We start from the raw sequence: 13683 nt of genomic DNA on the forward strand, positions 1-13683 counted from the left end.
AAATGTGGAAGGAGATCTAAAATATCTTGGGAGAGTTATCCTTACTACCCTTCCCAGATAAGACTCTGCACCTAACAGAGCCGTATTCTCCAGCTTTATCAACCATCCCCAACAATTTTGGGATTAGACTGATGGGACAAATATCAGTCTTGTAAAGGTTGACCCTACACGTGGACGAAGGACAGCGGACGCAAGCTAGTATAAAAGAAAAAGTAAGTGAACCTAGAAGGGAGATCTGATCCTATCTCCGAAAAGAAACTCCATGGGTGAAAACACCTTAAGAACACATGCACATCATAAAAAAAAACCCACCGTTGGGTAACCGGGGTAAGACCTTAATGGTCCTCGGATCAAGTCCGAGGAGCCCAAGCCCATAAGATGCGACGCTATAGGGCTTAAATATTCAAACCCGACTCCTTTTTCTACAGGAATCCCTCTAAAATCAAGACCAGAACATCGCCCCATGACCAAAGGCAAGCTTTTCAAGCCCACTCTCTACAAATCATATTGTGAGGGATCTTTCATGTGCGAGCCCAACATCTTTATTGGGCCCCAAAAGAATCGTGTCCCTACAGTAATTATATATAAAACCATAATCATAATAAATACCTATTAAAAACATCATAATGATCAAATTTCATATTAAATATTTTATATGAAAACACAATTAAAATAAATTTTTATTAATATTTTACTGCTCTTTTTTTTTTTTATGTAATATTTTACTGCTCTTTAAGATAATATATCTCTATTAAAGGCCTAAACTCCTGCATTACTTTGTCAACCAAAACTAAAGTTTGTCCAAACCAAACCCAAGGTTATAGCTCTCCCCATATAGGGTTTCAATTTTATTTTATTTTTGGTTAAATCTTGTATTTGGTTTTTAAAATTTAACATGTGTTTTAAGATCATTCTTATATTTAAACATGTTTCACTTTAGTCTCTATGCTTTCAATCTTATTTCAAAAAGACCATTGTCATCATTTGATGAATGAAAAATGTTGATAAGACAAATAAAATTCATGCCTTATCATATGATCCAAGTTTCATGAATTCCACTTGTTACATCAATATTTTTCATCCATCAAATGCTGCTTAAGACCTTTTTGACACACTTTAAAATATAAAGAGAATTTTGAAATAAAGGTCAAACTGTCAAAGGTTGATGATATATATGCCATTTAAACTTAAATCTACTAACATTTAGCCATGTTTAATTTAATTTAACCTTAATTTTAATTATTTTTCAGTTCATCTTTCTCTATTGATACAAATTTATTTTATTTTACCCTTGTGCAGGTTTTTTGTAATTACATCATACATGGCATTCAGGGGCGGAGCCACATAGTGGCTTGGGGGGGCCGTGGCCCCTGCAAAAAAAAAAAAAAAAAATTCCCATTAGCCTATGAAGAAAAAATAAATGGGCCCCCCCAACATTAGACAGCCGGCCCCCTACCCATTTCTCACCCATTCTCCCAGCCCTCAACCAAAAATTAGGAACACCTCAAATTAAAAAAAAAAAAAATATATATATATATATATATATTATCTGTTCTACTTTCAAGAGAAAAAAAAAAATTGAACTAAAATCTGAAGGAAAAAAAAATTAACAGACCCTAGCCCACGGCAAGCCAAGCCCACAGTGAGCCCAATAGATGACAGAGGTGGCTCGCTCACGGCAAGCCCACAGATTCTCAACCAAAAAAAAAAATCAATACAGAGAGTCAGAAAATGAACCCATCACGTCTCTGGTCACGTCCCTGCCAGAGAAATCAAACCCCAATATTACTGCCTATACAGAGAAAATCAGCAAAAGCAAATCAAACTCCAGCAAAACCAAACACAGACTCACAGAGTGATAGAGGTGTTTATCTAAAAAAAAAAAAAAAAAAATCCCCAATACACAAACCAAAACCAAACCCGGAAACCCCAGCAAACCAAACCCAGAAACCCACGGTCACGTCGCCGCGACGCTGCAGCTCATCGTCGCTCACCCCTCATCGCAGATCGGAGATCGGAGATTGCTCTGCGCCTCTGCCCTCCCTCAAGGTATTTCTCTCTTTTTCTCTCTTTTTCTCTCACTAAAATGAAATAAAATTTTCGCAGACGGCCACAGATCGTAGATCGGTCATCGGAGATCAGCTCTGCCTCTGCTCCGGTGCAGCGATGCTCGTTGCCGGTCGCTCCCTCCGGCAGTCCGGCCCTCCCTCAAGGTTTTTCTCTCTGACTCTCTCTCTCTCTCTCTCTCTCTCTCTCTCTCTCTCTCTCTCTCTCTCTCTCTCTGAAATACTGAATGAAAAAATGAAATGGAACGCTTCTCTCTTTATTCTTTAACTTTAATAGTCTATCTGAATATTTGATCTCACATCTCAATAAGCCTCTCTCTCTTTTGAACGGTCTCTTATTGGCTGGCTTTTACTTTTTTTTTTTTTTTTTGTCTTTTTTTTTTTTAATTTGGCTTTATCTTTTCCCTTTTTGTTGGTCAGTGTGTTGGTCTTTTTTTTTTTGCTAAAAGTCAGTGTGTTGGTCTTTAGTGTAACGTGTGTTTACTGTGTTGTGATTTGTGATTGGCATTGCGAAATTTTCTGATTACAGCTGACTATTGTGATTGGGGCGCATGTTGTGCTTGTATGTTGTCTGTTGAGTGGGGTGGGGAGGGGGTAGATGGGCTCACGGGACCGGGTAAACAATAATTAAAGCAATGTAATGTGCAACACATTACACTGCTTTAATTATTGTGCTGCACATGGAATGTATAATGTTCAGCTCTTTTAATGTAATATGTACAAGAGGCTAAACAATATAACAAATTAAAATAGTATAATTAATGATAAATAAATTAAAGCAATATAGTTTATTGTTACGCTAAACAACAATAATTAAAGCTATATAATTAAATTAACTAATACATTATAAAAGACAAATTAATTAAATTGTTTTTGTTTTTGTTTGAGGGGTTATTATTAATTAAATTTGTATTAAAAATGGGTTAACTGTTTAAATTATAGTGGAAATTTTGTTTTTTTCTTGAGTACGAATAACATTCATATAACTAAATAAAAATTTCTAATTAATATTTTATTTTTTAAAATTCTTTTCAGGCTAATTTTTGAGTCATATTCTTAAAGCTAAAAGAATTATGAGTAAACGAAAAACAATTGATGCATTCTTTAAGAAAAAAGATGTTAGCAATTCAGAAATTAGGACACCTATGGTTGTAGAAACAAATGTTAATACTTCGATACCTAATGAACAAATATGTGAAGAGATAGATCGTGATCCAGGAACACGTAAACAAATATGTGAATTTCCTATCAACAAACAAGATGAAATCCGACGAGCTTATCTCATAGAAGGTCCATACCATCCTAAAAATATAGTCTATCCATACAATGATGATACTCATCGTCGTCGATTTCAACCTTCATGGTTTGTTTCACATAAGGATTGGAATTTCGGTTGAATTCCGAACATGTTCAAGTATATAATGATATATGAAAGTTGATAATTTTGTATCCAATAAACTTAAGAATTATATTTAGTATATCTCTGTTACAACCCAGCCCCCCCAAGTATGTATTCCTGGCTACGCCCCTGATGGCATTGTTTCATAGAATTTCAATGTTGCTTTCCTTCATCATTGTAGCGTTAGCAACAAAGCAGAACCTAGTTATTAATGGCATCACAAATGACGATTTCATTGATAAATGTGGTAACACCACAGTGCCTCTCTATTGCAATGTAAAAGTTTCCAGTTTCACTGCTGAACTTGGTAGTACCCAACAGCCTACCTATTGGAATGAAATTACAAATAACAGTAACACTTACATTACTGAGGGATGTGGTAGGAGTACTCCACAGCTTAACCATTGCAAACTGTGTCTTTGCACGCTTTCTAGAAGAAACGTAAATTCTGCAGATGCAAAGGAAGTCGTAGGGATGATACTCGAGTGCTGTGCTTCATGTCAAGCAAGAATTTTGCAACAAAAGTTTGATGAATTAAGTGCTAAAGACCCAAATCAGAGTGCTAGAGCAACATAAAAATACTGTGCTAGTAAATACAATGATATTCTATATCAAAAGTTGGCACAAGCGTATGTACATTTGCGACTGGGTAGGTATGCAGACTCTACAGGTGATCTGAACAAGGCTTTATTGTTTCAAAATCAGTGTTTTAACCTGTTAAAGAATATGAAATACCCATATTATCTTAGGACTTATTTAAAAAACTTTTATGGCTATCTTCAAGATGCAGAAGATATCCTCTCTCAACTTCATAAATAGTCATACAGAGATTATATGAATAGAGGAAGCAATGTTAAAGAGGATGTAAAATCGATCATTTTGGTCAATCTATCTTATCAATAAAAGCAGTGTTCAATAGAAGAGAGTCAAATTGACTCAAGTTGTATTTACCAATGTTATAAGAAAGGAGATTTCCCTTACATTGGTGTTATCTTTTGAATACCCAATTAAGAATACTTGAGAGTGTGGACTTTCAATTTTCAACCAATGTTATCCTTTTATATATATATATATAATTTTAATGAACAAGAATATTTTATTAAGATACCAGAGGGATAAAAATCTAAGGAAAAAGAGAAAATAGAAATAGGATCATCTCAATTACAAATGACAGTCCATCGGGCAAAATTATTATCTATCAATATTATTTTTGCTAACGTATAATAAATAACTTCCTACATAATCTTTATAGTGAGGATTGTTGTAGTCCTTTCTTGATCTCTAGAAATGTAGATGCAACTGATAAGGGACAAGCAGGGAGATTAATCGAGTGCTGTGCTTCATGTCAAGCTAGAACTTAGATTCATATCTTTTAAATCTCCAGTGCTAACGACCTAAATGAGAGTGCTATGGATGTTGTACTAATAAGTACCATGACATTCTATATCAAAAGTTAGAACAAGCATATGTACATTTGTGATTGGGTAGATATGGAGATGCTACAAGTGATTTGCAAACAGCCTAATTATGTTGTTTCACAATCAGCTTCTTGAAGCTCTAAAATAAATAAAATTCAGTGTCTTGAACTAAAAGAGAATATAAAATACTTAGTTATTGTTGGGGTTGATTTATTGAACTTTCGGGTCTTTGTTGAACATGCTAAAAGTATTATTGATCGACCTCCTAAATAGTTAAATTGAGTACTTTTCCATTTATGAGTTTATAAAGGAATCAATTTTGAAGAGGGGATGTAAAATTGGTCATTTTGGCCATCTATCTTGTCAATAAAATTAGTGTTCTATAGTAGATAGTCATTAAAAGTAGTTTTTATCTATGCCATTAGAAAGGGGATTTCCCTCGCTTTGGTGTTTTCTTTTGAATAGCCAATTAAGAATACTTAAGAATGTGGACTTTCAACTTTACTTTCGCTCTCTCTTATAATTAAATAACTTCCTACATCTTATATATGCTTGCAATTCTATTACATGTTCATAATGTGTTAAAATAGAGTGCAATGTTGTAGCTCATGCCATGACTAAGGTTGCAACTCTCAATATCTCTTTCTTTTGTTGTAATAAACTTCTCTCCCTCCTACTATATGAGGATACTTGGAAGAGGGATGTTGTTACTGGTTACCTCTGTTTTTTTAATGAAACTTTTGTTAAAAATAAAAGTGTGGCCTATGTGTTCCCAACTGAATATAGGCTCTATTTTTTTTTCCCTTTTTTTGAGCTTTCCCTAACTAATATAGTCCCTTTCCCTTCTTTCAATACTACCAAGTTTGCAAAAAGTTGAGCATGAATTCCACCTTAGGAGTTGCGTCACTTTGCTAGAAATTATTGTAAATTTTAATAAATTTGTCCTGGTTTTCGCCACGGTTGCTTTCAGCGGATGAGTTGCATACCAAGGTTACTTTATTGTCTCTAGAAAAGGTTTAAGCCATTTATTTTATTTATGATTGTTGTACTTAATTGAGTACTAACATATGGCATTATCAAACAAATAGTACTAACTTATGGCCGATTGCCCAAACACTCGTTTGATTAGAATTTCGTTGTAATCAGCACTTGGTACAAGTATAAAGTGCTTTTTATTTGGAAAGGTTACTCATTATATATTCTCAGTAGGCCCCTTCCTCATTACATCTACACGATATATATCAAGCAGTGAATCCAATGACTGTTTCTGACTACCAATTCCCTTGAGGGAAACAGGATGAGAACAAGAAGACAAGGAGATGCTTGGGAAGTAAAATGTGTTGATTGATTTGATTCCCTTATCTCACACTTTTGTCTCATAAAAGGCCGAATGCTGCAATAGATATCAACATGCTGTAAAAGGGAGGATGAATGTATCCGATACATGAAATACCTACCTTCTCCTTTCTCTACAGACCAAATAATGAGCAGCAATGCAACAGCAATCACCTTTGCATAGCCTCAAAATCAGCCTGCTTATTAGAGAAAAGAAAATAAAAATTTTACCGCAAGAAATTAGAAAAAGAATGGTCCACCTGTTATAACTCGACATACTTTCAACTAAGCATCTATATAATTTTCAGAAAAACAAAAACCACACATGCAAGAGTATAGTATTGTTCTTGGACCTTGATTAACACATTTTGTTGGAGAGGTAGGGAACAAAAAGTATACCCCCATTAGATTAGAATTTATACCCCCACTTGTCACACTGCAAAGCAACCAACATTTTGCACATCATCCACCCAAGAAGAAAAACAATATAAAATCCACAATTAAGAAATACATATCTAACCAAAAGAGGTATCTGAGGCACACTTGCCATATAAAGGTTTGTTGATAAGGTTTTGTACGGTTACTAGAAAACTAGGAGTATTTGTCAAAGGGGAGACATAACTATCTCAAAGATCTGCCTAGTCACAAATACTGTTCTTGTATCCTTGCCCGGTTCTCCTCCCACCACAATCTTGCGTGCATTTCTCCAAATTTCTCTCGGCTGCAGAAAAAAGAACATAAAAAATAAAGGTTTTGTAATTCATTCAACTTGCATGTGACATGGATTAAGAATATAAGATAGAGAATCTGAATTATGTACTACAGTACTACTTGCTAAAAGTTCAAAATCCAGATCAGAGTTCATAGTCAGAAATATGACAAGAATCCCATTATACAAATGGCATGTTTGCTGACCGGTTTTACAAGTGTAACCTAAAGCCACAGGAACATAGGTTTTGTAACATTCACAAGGGATCCGGATGTGGCACCTGATGCAGACAATTTGTTTTCATTGGACAATAGTAATGTTAAAGGAAATACAGGTACTAAATAAAGTACATATAGGACTGTCTCATTCCTTGACTGAAAGTGATATCCCTAAATTATATATTGAGGACATTAAACGCCTCTGATAAGTTCAGAAAAGGAAAAAAAAGGAGAAAGAAAAATAATATCAATAATTTCTTCATATATCTAGACAATCAAACATCCACATTAAGATTAAATTCAAGAAAAGCAGATACTATATAAAATGTTATTAGAATACAGGATAATATATGTCAAAAATTCATATAATAAATTAATAATACTGCATTCCAGAGACAAAAAGAAAACATGTGAATTCAATTTGTTATCTTATATCATGAAAAAATTCAATGTATTATCTATAACTTAAAGAGGGCTTAAATGCCAGAACAGGGTTATCATCCTCTTAACTAGAACTTCTTAAACTGTAACCTTTTCACTTGACTGAGGGAATATAGTAAAACTACAATAAAGGCTACCATTAAGTTTCAGGATGACATCACCAGAAGGTAATGAATTATAATACCAAAAAAGGAAATTTGCAAGGAAGCACAAGATTAACATATCCATGAAAAGTTCAAAATTATATTTATTCTCCACACTACCAAAACCTGCTTACCTGAACCGGACGCGTCTAAGTTCCCGACCACCGCTTGGCAGTGCTCTGATTGTGATGTAGACTCCTGGTTCATCCTGTTCGATCCATTCGCCTTCCATATCACTGGCATTGCTCACAGAAAGCTCTCCAGAGCGATCTCCCTCTCTTGACGAACTAGTCCTTGCAGAACCATCTATGGATGATGTCTCTGTCTTTGCCCCACTAATGCTGGAAAGTTTAGGTGTTGAAGCTAAACCGGATGTGTCATAGCAATGATGGGACTGCATGGGGTGGTGGTCAAGTGAATCTGAAGAAGAGTAACCCATTCCCCCTGGGCGTTGGAAGTGGCGAGGCAGGCGTTCTTTGCTCAGAGGTGGAGTCATAGGGCTTGCCCTGGCAGATTCAATCCTTGAGTTCTGAAAGAGAAAGAAAAGCACTATAAGTACCAAGTAATACAGATCATCCTAGCTCTTTCACTGAGATGAAACAATTCCACTAAATGATGATTCTCTCTGATATGTTATATGATTTGAAGGCAACAATCCATCTTTGAATGGAATCATCACCATAGTTGATGGTATGAAATTAAACAACGTAATTGCATAAAATCCTAAAATGTTTAGAACAGAGAGAGAGAGTGACCTCAAAACATAATATAAAATAGATTGATTATAAAAGAAAAGGAGAATTAAACTTACTAAAAAAGAAAAGGCAAAAGGCAAAGGAGAAGAAAATCAATTCATTCCAAACACGGGATATACACAGGTCAAGTTAGTTCAGATACATCTATACCATGCCACAAATATATAGTTTTTGTAATGAAAATTGTGATAACAATAGAAAAAAGCATTAATAGAAAGAAAAGGAAAAATTATCATTATTTTCCTTATGTTGCCAACATCATAATTTTTTGCATATTACATCAGGTGAGAGCTCACCTCATCTTCAGATCTAGGTGGTGTTGGAAGTGGGACTGCCTGTTGATTGAACCTCTGAACATTGTACAATTCCATGACCTTGTCATAGTTCTCCGCCCACCACCTTTGAGCTTGCCATTTATTAAACAATTCACGGCTGATCAAATTAACAAAAAATTTATAATTAGCAACCCAACCATCTACTAAAAATCTCTCTTGGAAGAATGCTTGAAAAGAAAATGAACAGATTTTAACCATAATAAAATTTGAAGTTCTTTGAGATTGCTACTTCAACAGGAGGAAAACAAGTACACATGATTGCTGCTTCAACTGGCTTGGACATGATTCAAGAAAAGCAAGCTTAAAGTCAAAACCTACTGACAAGATCAACAGTTATTTTCCAAACTGATACAGGCACTGATAAATGAATCATGCCAATTTCTGGCCCACCCTCCCCAAATTTTAGGGACCTGTGGAGTGACACACAAAAATTTATTTGATTTGATTGTTTGGGTATATGTGGCTCAGCTAAACCAGCTCAAGACCAGATAGTGCACTTATTGGGGGCATTATTTTCAGAAACTATTATCTGCATATACACTAAGATGGCGTATAATAAAAAATATTTATGTTACACCATTACAGTCATTTTAATAAACAAACACACGAAGTAACTATATTGATTTCAAAACTTCAATAAAATTAATCCAAACCTAGTGAATAGATTTTAAAGATGAAACAGCCTATAATTGCACTCCTTCAGTAACAGCAAACATTGCTGGACCAGGCACTTTACCATTAAAATAAGAATAACAGGTTTTTCAATGCAGAACTGAACTTCCAGGATATTAAGAATCGTAATGAGCACTTGAGCCAACCAATAGAAGAAAATAATACACATTCCTTTCTGTTATAATATAATAGCACTGTCATAATAAAATAGTAATGATATTAAAATGCTTTAAGTTTGTTAGACTACGATTCAGGGTACAGGGATTCATATTAAACTGGGTAAGGCACAATATCTTAATGCTCTTAACCAATATTTATAAAAGCTACTGTTATTGTATCATGATGATTCATAATATATTTTCCAATAACCTACTCCTACTCACCAGTTATACATGGAGCTAACCAAATGGAGCAGATGGAAAACACACGTAGAAATACTAGAACCTTCACGCTAAGATATGAACTTCCAATTACCTATTTTGCTACTGGATCATGCCATTAGTTATAGTTATCAGCTAAAAAACTATAAAGCCAAAATCATTATGGGGTGCCCATGGCTGCATTAAATCAAGAGCCTCTTGGTTGATTCCAGTTCTGAATCAGTATCCTATTTGAGCTTTATATTTCTGTAGCAGACAAATGAGTAAAAACTTCTCGCAAAAGACCGAAGACAATGCCAGTTGTCTTTCAAGGAAAATACAACTAAAATTATTATTATTATTATTATTATTTTAAATCATACCATTGTAATTTACATTACTTGGCCATCTGGATTATGGTCCGACTATCCAAGGTTCAAAAGTTGTTAAAATACTACCAAAGTAGTCATCCCCATTCCTAATGCCTTTTTACAACAAATATGTGTGTGTGAGTGGGTGCATGGGTGTTGGGGGGCTCTTGGAAATTATCCATGCCACTGTAGACTTTAAATCTATTATTACAACCCCCCCCCCCCAAAAAAAAGTCCCAAACAAAAACCGAACAAAAAAAAAAAAATATGACAAACTTTCAGTGATAAATAACTAATTTTTTATATTTGGCAATCACTGGTTATCACCAACTGAACCCTCACAACATCACTTTATAGCCCAAAAAAATTGCAGAAAGTTTAAGCTTGTTTTGAGTTTTCCTCCTTATATTTCAAAAGTGGGGGCTGGGGGACAATATATTGTAGCATAGTGCACACAATTTTCAGTCCAAAGAAGAACAAACACTAGTTGACAAGCAAAGTCGAATTACTTGTAGAATGGAAAAAAATTTATTTCTTTTGAGAATGTAACCAATAGTGCAGAAGGTCACTTTCAACAGCTATCCAACGTTTGCTTGTGAATTTTTTATGATACACACAGAACAGTAGGTATCAGCCAACATGTGAAACAGCAACTTCTTTGCTCTTTAACCCATGCTTAATACACTGATTAATCTTTCTGCATTTTACTTTATTCAGAAAGGTAACAAATTTCTTTTGAGAATTCAACCAATAGTGCAGAAGGTCACTTTCAACAGGTCATCCAATTTTTGCTTATGAATTTTATATGATACACAAAGAATGGTAGGTATCAGCTCATATGTGCAACAAAAACTTCTTTGCTCTTTATTCCATGCTTATTTCACTGATAAATCATTCTGTAATTTATTCAGAAAGTTACCAAACAGTCCATTCCTGAACAGCATCCTATCTAATTACACTATACCTAAACAAAAGTTAATATTTTAAGCAATGGTTACAAATATATATCACTAATTAAAAGATCCAAGTTTCAACTAATTTCGGTCAATACTCTAGCGGTCAACATTTATATATTTAAACTATTTTTCCTTAGTTTAATAAAGGTATGGGAAATAAAGAACTTTTTTTTTTTAATAATTCGATAGTTACAACAATGGGGGAGGTGGGATTTGAACCCTGAATGTCCCACATAGTTCATAAAGGAGGGGAGGCAATGTAATTAAGCTACAAGGCTCTTTGAAGAACATTATTGAAATTGCAACAAAGTTGTAAGCCCCATCACATGACTTATATTACAAAAGATTGTGACAAATGAACAAGTCACATGCAATACACAGCAAAAGTTTCTCAAAGATGCTAAAATCCAACTACAAAAGACAATGTCACAGTGACTTAACCGTAAGTATTACTACCGCGCCACAACATTTGAACATTCTCAAATTAAATCAGAATCTTAAATATCATATCAACACCAAACAATTGACAGTACCTGAACCGAATCCGCTTTAGATCATTCCCTCCCTGAGGCAATGAAACAAAGGTAATGAGCACACCGGGCTCCACTTGTGCCACCCATTCCTTAGGCTCATCTTCCTCCATGAACACAACTGACTCAGTACGCCCACTCACCGAAGCAGGTGTCCCTTCTCCACTTGACAGCCCTTTTAGCCTTGCCTCCATTTCTTTCCCCCACACCCTGGGAGTGGAGTTTGAACTCCCTGTCCTGCGATACGCATAATGAAACCTCGCCGACTCTGAGGCAGCATCGGACTCTGCATAGTTCTGGTTCTTATTACAAACTGATGATCCCGAACACGGCTTGCAATTTTTATAAGCTCCTGAAGCCTTCAATGCTATGTCCTTGATCTGAAAAAAACACAACTAACCCTTTAGACACCAAAGCCTCCTCTTTTTCACATACAATGAATCAAAAGAAATAAATGAGAACAAAAAAAATTGGGTCTTGATTTTCCCATTGAATGGTTTCCAAAGCTTCAAAATTCAACCAAACATACATTGTCACAGCTTTAGCATAATTCTATTCCATTTCCGCTGTTTCCATCCTAAAAATCTCTCTCTTTTTCACTAAGAAATCTAGAGGAAACAAAAAGAAACCAAATTTTAATTCTGGGTCTCTGAATTTCTGTTTGTTTGCCTACAAATCAAAGTAAACCATAAGAAAAACCAACTGGGTCTTCTTATTTCTATTCATTCTCCACGTTTTACCAAATACTGACAAAACCCACATAAGTGATAAGTCAAACAGTGAAAAACACTCTGTTAAGAAACAGTAAAATTCAAACCAATTTTCCCACATTTTCTCAGAATCCAAACAAGTACTTTGTACTGCTAATATTACTCTAATAGTACCTGAGCAGTGAGAGCTTTAACAGCTTGCTTGGTACTGGGAGTCCCAACAGCGTTGTCTTCGTCATTTTGTTGCAGAGATCCATTGCCATTGAGCTGCTTGGAGCAAGCTATACACGTCAGCATCGTGGGAACTCTCAATTCCCACCCCAAGTTTCAGATCAGAAACGCCCTTTTTTGTCAACTCTGAAAACGATCTCGCTTCGTTCCAAAGGTGTTTGAATAAATGCCTCAGAGAGTTTCAGCTCGAGATTTCGCATCAAAACCTGGAAAAAACAAGAAGATTAACACAAAATATCTAGTGGGTCATTGAAAAAATGAATGAAAATTTTGATTATAATAATAAATACAGAAACTTTAGCTCTGGTGCTATTTACATTGAGAGAAAATAGCTTGGCTTGGGCAGTGAGTTGGCTCTGTTTCTTACACTTACATTGAGAGAGAGAGAGAGATCAGGAGGTGTAGAAGTGACCGTTAATGGAGGAATTAATATGGGGGCATGGTTTCAGGCGATTTGTGAGGGTCTTTTGGATCGAATAGTTTCAAATACTATTCAATTTTTTTTGCTTTTAAATATAGTAAATGCCAATAATTAATAGATCAGATTCACTGTGACATTGCCAGTTAGAATTGAGTAAGACACACTTTCTCTCTCTCTCACACTCGCTCACTATCTTTTTCTCCCTCTCTTTTTTTTTTTCTTTTTCTTTATAGGGCTATGACATTGAGATTTGGGCTTCTTTTTATTTTGGCCAAGTTGGCTGTGACGTGTTTAGGCTAACAAAATTTGGGTGTGACACACAGTGAGCTTTGTGTGTGTGCGTGCGTGCGTGTCTGTGCTTTTGGTTTTTGAAAGCATGCGCCACTACAAGCGCCACCCTATGTATCAATCCAATGCACAAGGGAGAGAGAGAGAGAGAACATGAAAGAAAAAAAAAAAAAAAACAAAGTTGAAAAAGGTTGAAATGAGAGGCTAGTGTCTATGTTAAAGTGTGAGTGTGCGACTCTACTCGCTTTGTTTTTACCAAAGTCCTTATCAAATAAGACTACAATGAGTTTAACTTTTAACTTTATTATAGAATTTCTTAATTGTTG

The 13683-nt window shown here is 35.1% G+C and overlaps 1 protein-coding gene across 2 annotated transcripts; it reads right to left on the reverse strand.

Annotated features, from left to right (window-relative positions):
* Positions 1–6552: 6552 nt before the first annotated feature.
* On the reverse strand, positions 6553–13468 carry LOC115992228 (protein Brevis radix-like 2). 2 transcript variants are annotated; one of them, XM_031116324.1, is made up of 6 exons: positions 13022–13468; positions 12592–12854; positions 11711–12087; positions 8781–8916; positions 7864–8258; positions 6553–6939 (listed from the first exon to the last, which is right to left on the reverse strand). In XM_031116324.1, exons 2-6 carry the CDS (start codon positions 12712–12714, stop codon positions 6861–6863), a joined length of 1110 nt encoding a protein of 369 aa, XP_030972184.1. In that variant the 5' UTR covers positions 12715–12854; positions 13022–13468; the 3' UTR covers positions 6553–6860. The 2 variants fall into 2 exon arrangements, with proteins under 2 accessions (XP_030972184.1, XP_030972183.1); XM_031116323.1 differs by having other exon boundaries at positions 12966–13468.
* Between the last annotated feature and the right edge of the window lie 215 nt (positions 13469–13683).

Source organism: Quercus lobata, chromosome 5, assembly GCF_001633185.2.
Source record: "Quercus lobata isolate SW786 chromosome 5, ValleyOak3.0 Primary Assembly, whole genome shotgun sequence".
NCBI lineage: Eukaryota > Viridiplantae > Streptophyta > Magnoliopsida > Fagales > Fagaceae > Quercus > Quercus lobata.